An 18,596-nucleotide genomic window follows, 5' to 3' on the forward strand; every position below is an offset into this window, starting at 1 on the left:
TTAAGATTGAAGCATTAATTAATGGCAGGACTTCTTTGAGCAGTTTTGTAGGAATGGGGTCTAAAAGACACGGAGGATTGGAGGAAGTAATTATAGAAGTTAACTCAGAAAGATCAATTGGAGAAAAAGAGTCTAACTTAACATCAACGGTACTAAAAGTAGCTGTAGATAATGTTACATCTGTGGGATGATTATTGGTAATTTTTTTCTCTAATGATAAGAATTTTATTTGTGAAGAAGTTCATGAAGTCATTACTAATTAACGATGGTTGGCTCAAAAGAGCTCTGACTGTTTGTCAGCCTGGCTACAGTGCTGAAGAGAAACCTGGGGTTGTTCTTATTGTCTTCAATCAGTGACAAATAGTAAGATGTTCTGGCTTTGCGGGGGGCTTTCTTATAAATCAGCAAAATATTTCTCCAATTATGATGATCCTCTAAATTTGTGACACGCCATTTCCTCTCCAGCTTACGAGTCATCTGCTTTAGGCTACGTGTTTGAGAATTATACCACAGAGTCAGGTACTTCTGATCTGAGACCTTAGTTTTCACAGGAGCTACAGTATCCAGAGTCATATGTAGTGAGGAGGTAAAATTATTATTAACAAGATAATTGACCTCTGTTGGGGTAGCGTTCAGATAGCTGCTCTGCTCTGTGTTGGTACAGGTCATTGAAGATGATAACAGTGGGTGGATTACATTCTTAAACATAGTTACAGCGCTTTCAGAAAGACATCTGTGATAAAGTCTACTCTCCACTGCTGTGTAATCAATTATTGTAAATGTAAATGTTATCAGGAAATGATCAGACAGGAGAGGGTTTTCAGGAAACACTGTTAAATGTTCAGTTTCTATGCCATATGTTAAAAACAAGATCTAGAGTGTGATTAAAGTGGTGGGTGGGTTCTTTTACATGTTGAGAGAAGCCAATTGAGTCTAATAACAGATTAAATGCCATGTTGAGGCTGTCATTCTTAGCATCTACATGGATGTTAAAATCACCCACAATAATTATTTTATCTGAGCTGAGCACTAAATCAGATAAAAAGTCTGAGAAATCAGAGAGAAACTCTGTGTAAGGCCCAGGTGGACAATTAGATGATAACAAATAAGACTGGTTTCTAAAATTTTTCAGCTGGGGTGGACAATGCTAAGCATCAGGCTTTCAAATGAATTAAAAGTCTGTCTTGGTCTTTCATTAATTAATAGGCTGGTGTGAAAAATTGCTGCCACACCGCCCCCTCGGCCTGTGCTTCGAGGTTTCTGGTAGTTAGAATGACTCGGGGGTGTTGATTCATTTAAACTAACATAATCATCCTGCTAAAACCAGGTTTCTGTAAGGCAGAGTAAATCGATTTGTTGATCAATTATTAAGTCATGTACTAACAGAGACTTGGAGGAGAGAGACCTAATATTTAATAATCCACATTTCACTGTTTTACTCTTTAGTTAGGATGTGGATACTGTATTGTTCTTTCTTTGTAATTGTTTATGTTTAAGTTGTTTGTTGCTGGTTTTTAGTTTGTTTTTTGTCTTTTTGGAAGCTGACACAGTCTCTATGGAGATGGGTTTTTGGGGGGGTAGCAGGAGGAGAGAAGCTGCAGAGAGGCGTGTAAGACTGCAACTCTGCTTCCTGGTCCCAACTCTGGATAGTCATATTATGGGGGGTTTAATTAATTTGTCCATATTTCTAGAAATGAGAGCTGCCGTCTCTCCTTATAAGACCAGGTTTCCTCCAGAAGGTTTGCCAATTATCTATGAAGCCCACATCGTTTCTGGGACACCACTCAGACAGCCAGCAATTTAAGGAGAACATGCGGCTAAACATGTCACTCTTGGTCTGATTGGGGAGGGGACCAGAGAAAACTACAGAGTCCCACATTGTTTTGGCAAAGTTACACACCGATTCAATATTGATTTTAGTGACCTCCGATTGGCGTAACCGGGTGTCATTACTGCCGACGTGAATTATGATTTTACTGAATTTACGTTTACCCTTAGCCAGCAGTTTTAAATTTCCTTCAATGTCGCCTGCTCTGGCCCCTGGAAGACAATTGACTATGGTTTCCGGTGTCTCTAGCTTCACATGTCTGAGAACAGAATTGCCAATTACCAGAGTTTGACCCCCGACGGGTGTGTCGCCGAGTGGGGAAAAACGGTTAGACATATGTATGAATTTGAGGAGTGGACCCAAAATGCTGACACAAAGGAACGTGAAAGAAAATTTGAATATTAACAGAAAGCAAGCCGTTTATTAATCTCTACTTTTAAGATTAGGCTTCAAACTTTCCTTTTTGCTAAAGCATATAGTTAGGGCTGGATCAGGTGACCCTGGATCCTCCCTTAGTTGTGCTGCAATAGACGTAGGCAGCCGGGGGATTCCCATGAAGCACTGAGTTTTTTCCTTTCCAGTCACCTTTCTCACTCACTGTGTGTTAATAGACCTCTCTGCACTGAATCATACTTGTTATTAATCCACAGCATGTCTTTGTCCTGTCTTCCTTTTCTCACCCCAACTGGTCACAGCAGATGCCCGCCGCTCCCTGAGCCTGGTTCTGCTGGAGGTTTCTTCCTGTTAAAAGGGAGTTTTTCCTTCCCACTGTCGCCAAAGCGCTTGCTCATAGGTGGTCCTATGATTGTTGGGTTTTTCTCTGTATCTATTATTGTGCGATCTACTGTACAATATAAAGCGCCTTCAGGCGATTGTTGTTGTGATTTGGCGCTATATAAATAAAATTGAATTGAAATTAAAAGATTACAAAACAAAAGGCAGAGGTGAAGCTAAACAATAACCTAACCTGGGGAAAATATTTTTTATTAAAAAAAACAAACAAACCATGAAACCTGACATGGATACAAAGATACCTGGAACATGGAAACGTGGCACCAAAGACAACAGATGACCTGACACTGAACAAATGAGGACAGGACTTACAGTGGCTTGCAAAAGTATTCGGCCCCCTTTAACTTTCCCACATTTTGGCACATTACAGCCACAAACATGAATCAATTTTATTGGAATTCCACGTGAAAGACCAATACAAAGTGGTGTACACGTGAGAAGTGGAACAAAAATCATACATGATTCCAAACATTTTTTACAAATAAATAACTGAAAAGTGGGGTGTGCGCAATTATTCAGCCCCCTGAGTCAATACTTTGTAGAACCACCTTTTGCTGCAATTGGATTCCATTAAAATTGATTTGTGTCACAGCTGGGAAGGCGAGCCGTGTGGTGTGGAGGAAGGAGGACCCAAGATGCAAGCAGTGGATGAAAATGCTAGTGAAGTTTATTTACAAGGTGTAGTGGCAAACAAGCAGTGGGGCATGACAAATAACTGAAGACACCTAAACTGGGAAGAACTAAAATAACAGACCTGGGTGCATACGACAAAGGGATGCGCGGCAGCCGCCGAGCAGGACACCGAGTAACAGGCAGGAGAACACACAGGGCTTAAATACACACACCAGTAATCAGGGGATGAGAGACAGGAGGGCAACACGGCTGGGAGGAATCAGAGCTGACGGGACAGGGGAAACGTAAACTGAACACACTCACATCAGACAGAGACCTTCATAATAAAACAGGAAACTCAGACACGGGGAACCAAACAAGACACAGAACTAAACAGAGAGATTCACAAACAGACGGGGTGACAGCATAGACAGAGACACAGACTCAAAGGCAGACCAAATATAACACATAGAACTCAAACAATAATAATCATCATCATCATCATCATAATAATAAACTAAAAGCGCTGGGTCACCGACCCAGGACCATGACAATTTGTGTTTGTGGCAGTAATGTGACAAAATGTGGAAAAGAGGGACGAATACTTTTGCAAGCCACTGCAAGTACACAGAGAGATAATGAGGGGATGAGGAACAGCTGGGACAAGGGGAAACAAAACTAGACTCACTGCATTTAGGACAAAGACTTTCCCAATAAAACAGACATCACAAGGGTAATCTAATAAACAAATGAACTTAGCAAACCTAAAGAACTTATAAATAAACATCGACATCTAAACAAACTAAAACTTAAAACGCTGGGTCAACAGACCCAGGAAAGTGACAGTAAAATCATTTATTATACACATTATACTTATTTTCTTAAATTGCTTATCTATTATCTGTATTTTAACTTGGGGGTCTAGGGGTGCTGCATGTTTATGATAACACACTGACAATATCAGGACAATTTTAGCCTTACTCTATCAGTGAACAGCATGCCCATGCTAACTTAAACTAGACCAGCAAGCTAACCCCATGTGTATTAAGTGTTACTTCAGAATAGGAACCAAACAAATTAACGGAACGAAATTAACTGTAACAGCAGTTTGCAAAACATTGTGACAGTTCTCAAGTGTTCCTACCTCAAATCCAGCACGTGTTGCTGTGTTTTTGTTGTTAAATGGACGAGGAGAGACCGTGGCTGGTGAGAGGATGCAGCATTTCGTCAGTGGAGCATAGAACGACGTCTCTGATTGGTCAAAAAGTGAGTAAAGATGCATCTGATTGTTCGAAAGCGTCAACCAAAGAGCTGCTGGTCACGGCAAGATACAAACTCGCCGGAGCTCTGCGTGAACGGCACATCCGGGACCTTCAGCACTCAGGAGAGATTTATCTTGAGGTATGTATTTACCTTTGATATCCATGCGTCGACGAAAGCTCCGCGAGGTAAAGTTGTATGTTTAACAAGCTAATTAAGGTTAGTTAAACGGAATTAAAACAATACACAACCGATTTGAACAAATTGAAAGTGGTGAATGATGATAAATGCTAAAAAATTACTTAAGATTTATCTTTAACAATAGATATTAGAAGTTAAATTTAACTGTTTTTAAATTCCCACCGGAGTTAAAGGGACCTGCGGCCTTGCATGTGCTCTGCATCTTCAACTGCAGAGACAGTCAGTCCAAGCTCAGTGTAGCTAACTGCAACACACTTTTTTTTTTCAACACAAGATATGCTTGGGGGGATTTAAATGATAATATTAATGTTTTCTTATTCAGCACAAATCAATAATATTATAGTTATTTGCTCACGGTCTGGGTCTCTGGCCCAGCGTTTCTGATGTTATTCTAAGGTTTTTGAGTTTCTTATGTTTAATGGCGGGTTAGTTGAGTTTGGCTTAACGTTATTAATATCGTTTTAAGGAGTTTATGTTAGGGCTGTATATTACCACGTTTGTATTTTCATGCCATGTTTCCTGTTTTATTTTGAAAGAGTCTGTTGCGTTCAGTTCATTAATCTCACTTCCCTGTTGTGTCAATAGAATCATTTGTGCAAGCTACTACCCTGCTGTCCCTCTGTCGTGTCTCAACCTCCAACAGGAAAGTAGAAGTCCTCATATGGTAGGACCAGTGATTGTAGTGTGTGTTACACTGTCCTCATATTGTTTTAAGCTGTGAAGGACAGGAGTGTGTTTCAGTTGCCTTCCTCATGTGGTAGGACCAACAACTCTAGTGTGTGTTACACTGTCCTCATATCGTTGGGTAGCAGAACCGTACAGTGTTAAGTTTCTATAGAATCTGGTATAAGGAAGTCAGATCCTTCTGTAATAATATTCACTGATACAAATATGATCTGTAGTTAATTAAATAGTCGGGATTTATACTAGAGAATGTTTCTGACGTTATATTGTTGTCTTTTGTTGCAGACACCAGGTGCCGAGGTCCTGCCTCAACCTCCTTCAGACCAATTGGTGAGTGACACACCCACTTCATTCTTCCAACAGGTGAAGATGGATGTTGCAGACAGGACATATCCTAACTTTTGCAGCCGTTACGATAATAACGCGCTGTTTGCACGATGAGCACAGCTTCCAAGCTCCCCTAAATTGACCGTGCGCTTCGTGTTGTGTGTGCGTGAGTCTGTGCATTTAGTGGCGTCTGTGCAGAAATGACTAGTAAGACAAGGCTGCAAACTATTCTCACAGACTTCAAGTGTGCACTTGAATCCAAAACGATCTCTCTCTCTCCCTCCGGCTCTGTTGAGATGCCACTGGGAGAGTAACGACTGCCCCTCCCCCCCTCTGCTCTGCAAACACGTGGCTGCTTTTGCACCCCTCCCCCCTCTGCTCAACAAACACGTGGCTGCTTTTGCACCCCTCCCCTCTCTGCTGAGGGCAAAAACAAGGCTCATGTGCAAAGTGAAGCAAAATAACATTGACAGAGGTTCAGAGAAAGGAGAAAAAAACGGAGCAGGCTCCCGTTGTTCACTTCAAGGAGGCGGCTCTACGGGCCGTTTTGTTTGTGACCGACACACACAGTATATATATATATATATTCTCAATCACATTCACACCACTCTCTTATATCAGTTCCACTACATCAAGACTATTTTATGGTGGTCAGCTGTTTTATTGTCATGTATTTTGCATAGTAAGATAACCATGTCCTCCATTCAAAAGCACTGAAAATGTCTATGGTGGTGCTGTACCTAATATTGTGCTCATTTGATCCAAAACCTATTTTTCCTTTATTTTGAAGGCTGAGGCTTAGATCCATTAGGTATTCACGAGAAAGGCATTATCGCATGTCAGGATTACAGTATATCGAAAATATGTGATTATAATGGGAGGCAATGGGGCCCAAACGGATACAAGGGTAAAAGGAGGTAGTACATATGTGAATCTTCTTTACTATACACCACACCATAGAGGGGATCATTGAATTTCAAAAATAATCCTAAAACACACATCCTGGCCAAGTTTCATGCAACTAGTCTTTAAAATGACTGATATATTGAGAATCAAAAATCCAAAGTTACCCAAGCGGGTCCCTTTTTTCGCTAGGGTAAAACGAGGGTTAAATAGTCGGGATTTATACTAGAGAATGTTTCTGACGTTATATTGTTGTCTTTTGTTGCAGACACCAAGTGCCGAGGTCCTGCCTCAACCTCCTTCAGACCAGTTGGTGAGTGACACACCCACTTCATTCTTCCAACAGGTTACACATTATTTTTTTGTATTTGGCATCAAGTATATGTGTCAGTTGGGCCTAGTGCATAAATGAAATGCACTTTAATTGTACTAAAACAATCAGTTTTAGTCGAAGTTAACCAAAACCAACATTAGCATTAGGATAAAGTAATTGTCTATACCATTTGTTAGTCCAAACTTTCCCTTAAAGCATCAGCTTGATCTTTATTCTGACAAAATTTGATATTTTTGTCGTTTTACACATGTTTTTGTCAAAATAAGCTCCCGCTGATCAGTTTACATGATTTAATTTCTGGGGAAATAGATGGCTGTACATCAGTGTTGGGTTTAGAGCTTTTATTGACAACAGCAGGAGAAGTTAGAGGTCAGGAATGTGAACTCTACATGTGTTCAGTCGTCATGTCCTCATATTGTTTTAAGCTGTGAAGGACAGGAGTGTGTTTAAGTAGAAGTCCTCATATGGTAGGACCAGTGATTGTAGTGTGTGTGTTACACTGTCCTCATATTGTTTTAAGCTGTGAAGGACAGGAGTGTGTTTCAGTTGCCTTCCTCATGTGGTAGGACCAACAACTCTAGTGTGTGTTACACTGTCCTCATATCGTTGGGTAGCAGAACCGTACAGTGTTAAGTTTCTATAGAATCTGGTATAAGGAAGTCAGATCCTTCTGTAATAATATTCACTGATACAAATATGATCTGTAGTTAATTAAATAGTCGGGATTTATACTAGAGAATGTTTCTGACGTTATATTGTTGTCTTTTGTTGCAGACACCAAGTGCCGAGGTCCTGTCTCAACCTCCTTCAGACCAATTGGTGAGTGACACACCCACTTCATTCTTCCAACAGGTGAAGATGGATGTTGCAGACAGGACATATCCTAACTTTTGCAGCCGTTACGATAATAACGCGCTGTTTGCACGATGAGCACAGCTTCCAAGCTCCCCTAAATTGACCGTGCGCTTCGTGTTGTGTGTGCGTGAGTCTGTGCATTTAGTGGCGTCTGTGCAGAAATGACTAGTAAGACAAGGCTGCAAACTATTCTCACAGACTTCAAGTGTGCACTTGAATCCAAAACGATCTCTCTCTCTCCCTCCGGCTCTGTTGAGATGCCACTGGGAGAGTAACGACTGCCCCTCCCCCCCTCTGCTCAGCAAACAGGTGGCTGCTTTTGCACCCCTCCCCCCTCTGCTCAACAAACACGTGGCTGCTTTTGCACCCCTCCCCCTCTGCTCTGCAAACACGTGGCTGTTTTTGCACCCCTCCCCCTCTGCTCTGCAAACACGTGGCTGCTTTTGCACCCCTCCCCTCTCTGCTGAGGGCAAAAACAAGGCTCATGTGCAAAGTGAAGCAAAATAACATTGACAGAGGTTCAGAGAAAGGAGAAAAAAACGGAGCAGGCTCCCGTTGTTCACTTCAAGGAGGCGGCTCTACGGGCCGTTTTGTTTGTGACCGACACACACAGTATATATATATATTCTCAATCACATTCACACCACTCTCTTATATCAGTTCCACTACATCAAGACTATTTTATGGTGGTCAGCTGTTTTATTGTCATGTATTTTGCATAGTAAGATAACCATGTCCTCCATTCAAAAGCACTGAAAATGTCTATGGTGGTGCTGTACCTAATATTGTGCTCATTTGATCCAAAACCTATTTTTCCTTTATTTTGAAGGCTGAGGCTTAGATCCATTAGGTATTCACGAGAAAGGCATTATCGCATGTCAGGATTACAGTATATCGAAAATATGTGATTATAATGGGAGTCAATGGGGCCCAAACGGATACAAGGGTAAAAGGAGGTAGTACATATGTGAATCTTCTTTACTATACACCACACCATAGAGGGGATCATTGAATTTCAAAAATAATCCTAAAACACACATCCTGGCCAAGTTTCATGCAACTAGTCTTTAAAATGACTGATATATTGAGAATCAAAAATCCAAAGTTACCCAAGCGGGTCCCTTTTTTCGCTAGGGTAAAACGAGGGTTAAATAGTCGGGATTTATACTAGAGAATGTTTCTGACGCTATATTGTTGTCTTTTGTTGCAGACACCAAGTGCCGAGGTCCTGCCTCAACCTCCTTCAGACCAGTTGGTGAGTGACACACCCACTTCATTCTTCCAACAGGTTACACATTATTTTTTTGTATTTGGCATCAAGTATATGTGTCAGTTGGGCCTAGTGCATAAATGAAATGCACTTTAATTGTACTAAAACAATCAGTTTTAGTCGAAGTTAACCAAAACCAACATTAGCATTAGGATAAAGTAATTGTCTATACCATTTGTTAGTCCAAACTTTCCCTTAAAGCATCAGCTTGATCTTTATTCTGACAAAATTTGATATTTTTGTCGTTTTACACATGTTTTTGTCAAAATAAGCTCCCGCTGATCAGTTTACATGATTTAATTTCTGGGGAAATAGATGGCTGTACATCAGTGTTGGGTTTAGAGCTTTTATTGACAACAGCAGGAGAAGTTAGAGGTCAGGAATGTGAACTCTACATGTGTTCAGTCGTCATGTCCTCATATTGTTTTAAGCTGTGAAGGACAGGAGTGTGTTTAAGTAGAAGTCCTCATATGGTAGGACCAGTGATTGTAGTGTGTGTGTTACACTGTCCTCATATTGTTTTAAGCTGTGAAGGACAGGAGTGTGTTTAAGTAGAAGTCCTCATATGGTAGGACCAGTGATTGTAGTGTGTGTTACACTGTCCTCATATTGTTTTAAGCTGTGAAGGACAGGAGTGTGTTTCAGTTGCCTTCCTCATGTGGTAGGACCAACAACTCTAGTGTGTGTTACACTGTCCTCATATCGTTGGGTAGCAGAACCGTACAGTGTTAAGTTTCTATAGAATCTGGTATAAGGAAGTCAGATCCTTCTGTAATAATATTCACTGATACAAATATGATCTGTAGTTAATTAAATAGTCGGGATTTATACTAGAGAATGTTTCTGACGTTATATTGTTGTCTTTTGTTGCAGACACCAAGTGCCGAGGTCCTGTCTCAACCTCCTTCAGACCAATTGGTGAGTGACACACCCACTTCATTCTTCCAACAGGTTACACATTATTTTTTTGTATTTGGCATCAAGTATATGTGTCAGTTGGGCCTAGTGCATAAATGAAATGCACTTTAATTGTACTAAAACAATCAGTTTTAGTCGAAGTTAACCAAAACCAACATTAGCATTAGGATAAAGTAATTGTCTATACCATTTGTTAGTCCAAACTTTCCCTTAAAGCATCAGCTTGATCTTTATTCTGACAAAATTTGATATTTTTGTCGTTTTACACATGTTTTTGTCAAAATAAGCTCCCGCTGATCAGTTTACATGATTTAATTTCTGGGGAAATAGATGGCTGTACATCAGTGTTGGGTTTAGAGCTTTTATTGACAACAGCAGGAGAAGTTAGAGGTCAGGAATGTGAACTCTACATGTGTTCAGTCGTCATGTCCTCATATTGTTTTAAGCTGTGAAGGACAGGAGTGTGTTTAAGTAGAAGTCCTCATATGGTAGGACCAGTGATTGTAGTGTGTGTGTTACACTGTCCTCATATTGTTTTAAGCTGTGAAGGACAGGAGTGTGTTTCAGTTGCCTTCCTCATGTGGTAGGACCAACAACTCTAGTGTGTGTTACACTGTCCTCATATCGTTGGGTAGCAGAACCGTACAGTGTTAAGTTTCTATAGAATCTGGTATAAGGAAGTCAGATCCTTCTGTAATAATATTCACTGATACAAATATGATCTGTAGTTAATTAAATAGTCGGGATTTATACTAGAGAATGTTTCTGACGTTATATTGTTGTCTTTTGTTGCAGACACCAAGTGCCGAGGTCCTGTCTCAACCTCCTTCAGACCAATTGGTGAGTGACACACCCACTTCATTCTTCCAACAGGTTACACATTATTTTTTTGTATTTGGCATCAAGTATATGTGTCAGTTGGGCCTAGTGCATAAATGAAATGCACTTTAATTGTACTAAAACAATCAGTTTTAGTCGAAGTTAACCAAAACCAACATTAGCATTAGGATAAAGTAATTGTCTATACCATTTGTTAGTCCAAACTTTCCCTTAAAGCATCAGCTTGATCTTTATTCTGACAAAATTTGATATTTTTGTCGTTTTACACATGTTTTTGTCAAAATAAGCTCCCGCTGATCAGTTTACATGATTTAATTTCTGGGGAAATAGATGGCTGTACATCAGTGTTGGGTTTAGAGCTTTTATTGACAACAGCAGGAGAAGTTAGAGGTCAGGAATGTGAACTCTACATGTGTTCAGTCGTCATGTCCTCATATTGTTTTAAGCTGTGAAGGACAGGAGTGTGTTTAAGTAGAAGTCCTCATATGGTAGGACCAGTGATTGTAGTGTGTGTGTTACACTGTCCTCATATTGTTTTAAGCTGTGAAGGACAGGAGTGTGTTTCAGTTGCCTTCCTCATGTGGTAGGACCAACAACTCTAGTGTGTGTTACACTGTCCTCATATCGTTGGGTAGCAGAACCGTACAGTGTTAAGTTTCTATAGAATCTGGTATAAGGAAGTCAGATCCTTCTGTAATAATATTCACTGATACAAATATGATCTGTAGTTAATTAAATAGTCGGGATTTATACTAGAGAATGTTTCTGACGTTATATTGTTGTCTTTTGTTGCAGACACCAAGTGCCGAGGTCCTGTCTCAACCTCCTTCAGACCAATTGGTGAGTGACACACCCACTTCATTCTTCCAACAGGTGAAGATGGATGTTGCAGACAGGACATATCCTAACTTTTGCAGCCGTTACGATAATAACGCGCTGTTTGCACGATGAGCACAGCTTCCAAGCTCCCCTAAATTGACCGTGCGCTTCGTGTTGTGTGTGCGTGAGTCTGTGCATTTAGTGGCGTCTGTGCAGAAATGACTAGTAAGACAAGGCTGCAAACTATTCTCACAGACTTCAAGTGTGCACTTGAATCCAAAACGATCTCTCTCTCTCCCTCCGGCTCTGTTGAGATGCCACTGGGAGAGTAACGACTGCCCCTCCCCCCCTCTGCTCAGCAAACAGGTGGCTGCTTTTGCACCCCTCCCCCCTCTGCTCAACAAACACGTGGCTGCTTTTGCACCCCTCCCCCTCTGCTCTGCAAACACGTGGCTGTTTTTGCACCCCTCCCCCTCTGCTCTGCAAACACGTGGCTGCTTTTGCACCCCTCCCCTCTCTGCTGAGGGCAAAAACAAGGCTCATGTGCAAAGTGAAGCAAAATAACATTGACAGAGGTTCAGAGAAAGGAGAAAAAAACGGAGCAGGCTCCCGTTGTTCACTTCAAGGAGGCGGCTCTACGGGCCGTTTTGTTTGTGACCGACACACACAGTATATATATATATTCTCAATCACATTCACACCACTCTCTTATATCAGTTCCACTACATCAAGACTATTTTATGGTGGTCAGCTGTTTTATTGTCATGTATTTTGCATAGTAAGATAACCATGTCCTCCATTCAAAAGCACTGAAAATGTCTATGGTGGTGCTGTACCTAATATTGTGCTCATTTGATCCAAAACCTATTTTTCCTTTATTTTGAAGGCTGAGGCTTAGATCCATTAGGTATTCACGAGAAAGGCATTATCGCATGTCAGGATTACAGTATATCGAAAATATGTGATTATAATGGGAGTCAATGGGGCCCAAACGGATACAAGGGTAAAAGGAGGTAGTACATATGTGAATCTTCTTTACTATACACCACACCATAGAGGGGATCATTGAATTTCAAAAATAATCCTAAAACACACATCCTGGCCAAGTTTCATGCAACTAGTCTTTAAAATGACTGATATATTGAGAATCAAAAATCCAAAGTTACCCAAGCGGGTCCCTTTTTTCGCTAGGGTAAAACGAGGGTTAAATAGTCGGGATTTATACTAGAGAATGTTTCTGACGCTATATTGTTGTCTTTTGTTGCAGACACCAAGTGCCGAGGTCCTGCCTCAACCTCCTTCAGACCAGTTGGTGAGTGACACACCCACTTCATTCTTCCAACAGGTTACACATTATTTTTTTGTATTTGGCATCAAGTATATGTGTCAGTTGGGCCTAGTGCATAAATGAAATGCACTTTAATTGTACTAAAACAATCAGTTTTAGTCGAAGTTAACCAAAACCAACATTAGCATTAGGATAAAGTAATTGTCTATACCATTTGTTAGTCCAAACTTTCCCTTAAAGCATCAGCTTGATCTTTATTCTGACAAAATTTGATATTTTTGTCGTTTTACACATGTTTTTGTCAAAATAAGCTCCCGCTGATCAGTTTACATGATTTAATTTCTGGGGAAATAGATGGCTGTACATCAGTGTTGGGTTTAGAGCTTTTATTGACAACAGCAGGAGAAGTTAGAGGTCAGGAATGTGAACTCTACATGTGTTCAGTCGTCATGTCCTCATATTGTTTTAAGCTGTGAAGGACAGGAGTGTGTTTAAGTAGAAGTCCTCATATGGTAGGACCAGTGATTGTAGTGTGTGTGTTACACTGTCCTCATATTGTTTTAAGCTGTGAAGGACAGGAGTGTGTTTAAGTAGAAGTCCTCATATGGTAGGACCAGTGATTGTAGTGTGTGTTACACTGTCCTCATATTGTTTTAAGCTGTGAAGGACAGGAGTGTGTTTCAGTTGCCTTCCTCATGTGGTAGGACCAACAACTCTAGTGTGTGTTACACTGTCCTCATATCGTTGGGTAGCAGAACCGTACAGTGTTAAGTTTCTATAGAATCTGGTATAAGGAAGTCAGATCCTTCTGTAATAATATTCACTGATACAAATATGATCTGTAGTTAATTAAATAGTCGGGATTTATACTAGAGAATGTTTCTGACGTTATATTGTTGTCTTTTGTTGCAGACACCAAGTGCCGAGGTCCTGTCTCAACCTCCTTCAGACCAATTGGTGAGTGACACACCCACTTCATTCTTCCAACAGGTTACACATTATTTTTTTGTATTTGGCATCAAGTATATGTGTCAGTTGGGCCTAGTGCATAAATGAAATGCACTTTAATTGTACTAAAACAATCAGTTTTAGTCGAAGTTAACCAAAACCAACATTAGCATTAGGATAAAGTAATTGTCTATACCATTTGTTAGTCCAAACTTTCCCTTAAAGCATCAGCTTGATCTTTATTCTGACAAAATTTGATATTTTTGTCGTTTTACACATGTTTTTGTCAAAATAAGCTCCCGCTGATCAGTTTACATGATTTAATTTCTGGGGAAATAGATGGCTGTACATCAGTGTTGGGTTTAGAGCTTTTATTGACAACAGCAGGAGAAGTTAGAGGTCAGGAATGTGAACTCTACATGTGTTCAGTCGTCATGTCCTCATATTGTTTTAAGCTGTGAAGGACAGGAGTGTGTTTAAGTAGAAGTCCTCATATGGTAGGACCAGTGATTGTAGTGTGTGTGTTACACTGTCCTCATATTGTTTTAAGCTGTGAAGGACAGGAGTGTGTTTCAGTTGCCTTCCTCATGTGGTAGGACCAACAACTCTAGTGTGTGTTACACTGTCCTCATATCGTTGGGTAGCAGAACCGTACAGTGTTAAGTTTCTATAGAATCTGGTATAAGGAAGTCAGATCCTTCTGTAATAATATTCACTGATACAAATATGATCTGTAGTTAATTAAATAGTCGGGATTTATACTAGAGAATGTTTCTGACGTTATATTGTTGTCTTTTGTTGCAGACACCAAGTGCCGAGGTCCTGTCTCAACCTCCTTCAGACCAATTGGTGAGTGACACACCCACTTCATTCTTCCAACAGGTTACACATTATTTTTTTGTATTTGGCATCAAGTATATGTGTCAGTTGGGCCTAGTGCATAAATGAAATGCACTTTAATTGTACTAAAACAATCAGTTTTAGTCGAAGTTAACCAAAACCAACATTAGCATTAGGATAAAGTAATTGTCTATACCATTTGTTAGTCCAAACTTTCCCTTAAAGCATCAGCTTGATCTTTATTCTGACAAAATTTGATATTTTTGTCGTTTTACACATGTTTTTGTCAAAATAAGCTCCCGCTGATCAGTTTACATGATTTAATTTCTGGGGAAATAGATGGCTGTACATCAGTGTTGGGTTTAGAGCTTTTATTGACAACAGCAGGAGAAGTTAGAGGTCAGGAATGTGAACTCTACATGTGTTCAGTCGTCATGTCCTCATATTGTTTTAAGCTGTGAAGGACAGGAGTGTGTTTAAGTAGAAGTCCTCATATGGTAGGACCAGTGATTGTAGTGTGTGTGTTACACTGTCCTCATATTGTTTTAAGCTGTGAAGGACAGGAGTGTGTTTCAGTTGCCTTCCTCATGTGGTAGGACCAACAACTCTAGTGTGTGTTACACTGTCCTCATATCGTTGGGTAGCAGAACCGTACAGTGTTAAGTTTCTATAGAATCTGGTATAAGGAAGTCAGATCCTTCTGTAATAATATTCACTGATACAAATATGATCTGTAGTTAATTAAATAGTCGGGATTTATACTAGAGAATGTTTCTGACGTTATATTGTTGTCTTTTGTTGCAGACACCAAGTGCCGAGGTCCTGTCTCAACCTCCTTCAGACCAATTGGTGAGTGACACACCCACTTCATTCTTCCAACAGGTGAAGATGGATGTTGCAGACAGGACATATCCTAACTTTTGCAGCCGTTACGATAATAACGCGCTGTTTGCACGATGAGCACAGCTTCCAAGCTCCCCTAAATTGACCGTGCGCTTCGTGTTGTGTGTGCGTGAGTCTGTGCATTTAGTGGCGTCTGTGCAGAAATGACTAGTAAGACAAGGCTGCAAACTATTCTCACAGACTTCAAGTGTGCACTTGAATCCAAAACGATCTCTCTCTCTCCCTCCGGCTCTGTTGAGATGCCACTGGGAGAGTAACGACTGCCCCTCCCCCCCTCTGCTCAGCAAACAGGTGGCTGCTTTTGCACCCCTCCCCCCTCTGCTCAACAAACACGTGGCTGCTTTTGCACCCCTCCCCCTCTGCTCTGCAAACACGTGGCTGTTTTTGCACCCCTCCCCCTCTGCTCTGCAAACACGTGGCTGCTTTTGCACCCCTCCCCTCTCTGCTGAGGGCAAAAACAAGGCTCATGTGCAAAGTGAAGCAAAATAACATTGACAGAGGTTCAGAGAAAGGAGAAAAAAACGGAGCAGGCTCCCGTTGTTCACTTCAAGGAGGCGGCTCTACGGGCCGTTTTGTTTGTGACCGACACACACAGTATATATATATATATTCTCAATCACATTCACACCACTCTCTTATATCAGTTCCACTACATCAAGACTATTTTATGGTGGTCAGCTGTTTTATTGTCATGTATTTTGCATAGTAAGATAACCATGTCCTCCATTCAAAAGCACTGAAAATGTCTATGGTGGTGCTGTACCTAATATTGTGCTCATTTGATCCAAAACCTATTTTTCCTTTATTTTGAAGGCTGAGGCTTAGATCCATTAGGTATTCACGAGAAAGGCATTATCGCATGTCAGGATTACAGTATATCGAAAATATGTGATTATAATGGGAGTCAATGGGGCCCAAACGGATACAAGGGTAAAAGGAGGTAGTACATATGTGAATCTTCTTTACTATACACCACACCATAGAGGGGATCATTGAATTTCAAAAATAATCCTAAAACACACATCCTGGCCAAGTTTCATGCAACTAGTCTTTAAAATGACTGATATATTGAGAATCAAAAATCCAAAGTTACCCAAGCGGGTCCCTTTTTTCGCTAGGGTAAAACGAGGGTTAAATAGTCGGGATTTATACTAGAGAATGTTTCTGACGCTATATTGTTGTCTTTTGTTGCAGACACCAAGTGCCGAGGTCCTGCCTCAACCTCCTTCAGACCAGTTGGTGAGTGACACACCCACTTCATTCTTCCAACAGGTTACACATTATTTTTTTGTATTTGGCATCAAGTATATGTGTCAGTTGGGCCTAGTGCATAAATGAAATGCACTTTAATTGTACTAAAACAATCAGTTTTAGTCGAAGTTAACCAAAACCAACATTAGCATTAGGATAAAGTAATTGTCTATACCATTTGTTAGTCCAAACTTTCCCTTAAAGCATCAGCTTGATCTTTATTCTGACAAAATTTGATATTTTTGTCGTTTTACACATGTTTTTGTCAAAATAAGCTCCCGCTGATCAGTTTACATGATTTAATTTCTGGGGAAATAGATGGCTGTACATCAGTGTTGGGTTTAGAGCTTTTATTGACAACAGCAGGAGAAGTTAGAGGTCAGGAATGTGAACTCTACATGTGTTCAGTCGTCATGTCCTCATATTGTTTTAAGCTGTGAAGGACAGGAGTGTGTTTAAGTAGAAGTCCTCATATGGTAGGACCAGTGATTGTAGTGTGTGTGTTACACTGTCCTCATATTGTTTTAAGCTGTGAAGGACAGGAGTGTGTTTAAGTAGAAGTCCTCATATGGTAGGACCAGTGATTGTAGTGTGTGTTACACTGTCCTCATATTGTTTTAAGCTGTGAAGGACAGGAGTGTGTTTCAGTTGCCTTCCTCATGTGGTAGGACCAACAACTCTAGTGTGTGTTACACTGTCCTCATATCGTTGGGTAGCAGAACCGTACAGTGTTAAGTTTCTATAGAATCTGGTATAAGGAAGTCAGATCCTTCTGTAATAATATTCACTGATACAAATATGATCTGTAGTTAATTAAATAGTCGGGATTTATACTAGAGAATGTTTCTGACGTTATATTGTTGTCTTTTGTTGCAGACACCAAGTGCCGAGGTCCTGTCTCAACCTCCTTCAGACCAATTGGTGAGTGACACACCCACTTCATTCTTCCAACAGGTTACACATTATTTTTTTGTATTTGGCATCAAGTATATGTGTCAGTTGGGCCTAGTGCATAAATGAAATGCACTTTAATTGTACTAAAACAATCAGTTTTAGTCGAAGTTAACCAAAACCAACATTAGCATTAGGATAAAGTAATTGTCTATACCATTTGTTAGTCCAAACTTTCCCTTAAAGCATCAGCTTGATCTTTATTCTGACAAAATTTGATATTTTTGTCGTTTTACACATGTTTTTGTCAAAATAAGCTCCCGCTGATCAGTTTACATGATTTAATTTCTGGGGAAATAGATGGCTGTACATCAGTGTTGGGTTTAGAGCTTTTATTGACAACAGCAGGAGAAGTTAGAGGTCAGGAATGTGAACTCTACATGTGTTCAGTCGTCATGTCCTCATATTGTTTTAAGCTGTGAAGGACAGGAGTGTGTTTAAGTAGAAGTCCTCATATGGTAGGACCAGTGATTGTAGTGTGTGTGTTACACTGTCCTCATATTGTTTTAAGCTGTGAAGGACAGGAGTGTGTTTCAGTTGCCTTCCTCATGTGGTAGGACCAACAACTCTAGTGTGTGTTACACTGTCCTCATATCGTTGGGTAGCAGAACCGTACAGTGTTAAGTTTCTATAGAATCTGGTATAAGGAAGTCAGATCCTTCTGTAATAATATTCACTGATACAAATATGATCTGTAGTTAATTAAATAGTCGGGATTTATACTAGAGAATGTTTCTGACGTTATATTGTTGTCTTTTGTTGCAGACACCAA

General features: G+C 40.3%; 3 protein-coding genes across 3 annotated transcripts in view; 1 reads left to right on the forward strand and 2 right to left on the reverse strand.

The window, feature by feature from the left end:
• Positions 1-15,679, forward strand: part of LOC309698967 (uncharacterized protein) — a gene marked incomplete at its 3' end in the record, with an annotated part of 17,370 nt that extends 1,691 nt beyond the window's left edge. The window contains exons 1-8 of the mRNA XM_082521734.1: positions 1-4,633; positions 5,279-5,333; positions 5,660-5,707; positions 7,716-7,760; positions 9,007-9,051; positions 9,940-9,984; positions 12,911-12,955; positions 15,602-15,679. The exon at positions 1-4,633 is cut by the window's left edge and continues 1,691 nt beyond it. Of these exons, the coding sequence (XP_082377860.1) occupies positions 4,509-4,633; positions 5,279-5,333; positions 5,660-5,707; positions 7,716-7,760; positions 9,007-9,051; positions 9,940-9,984; positions 12,911-12,955; positions 15,602-15,679 (486 nt within the window). The 5' untranslated portion in view covers positions 1-4,508. The remainder of the gene's footprint in view (positions 4,634-5,278; positions 5,334-5,659; positions 5,708-7,715; positions 7,761-9,006; positions 9,052-9,939; positions 9,985-12,910; positions 12,956-15,601) is intronic.
• LOC309703501 (butyrophilin-like protein 2) overlaps positions 1-18,596 on the reverse strand; it is a 522,068-nt gene that overhangs the window by 457,192 nt on the left and 46,280 nt on the right. The gene's annotated exons all lie outside the window — the stretch shown is intronic.
• Positions 1-18,596, reverse strand: part of LOC309703463 (uncharacterized protein) — a 179,477-nt gene that overhangs the window by 19,352 nt on the left and 141,529 nt on the right. The gene's annotated exons all lie outside the window — the stretch shown is intronic.

Source organism: Aulonocara stuartgranti (genome assembly GCF_965226115.1).
Source record: "Aulonocara stuartgranti genome assembly, chromosome: 3".
NCBI classification, from domain to species: Eukaryota; Metazoa; Chordata; class Actinopteri; order Cichliformes; family Cichlidae; genus Aulonocara; species Aulonocara stuartgranti.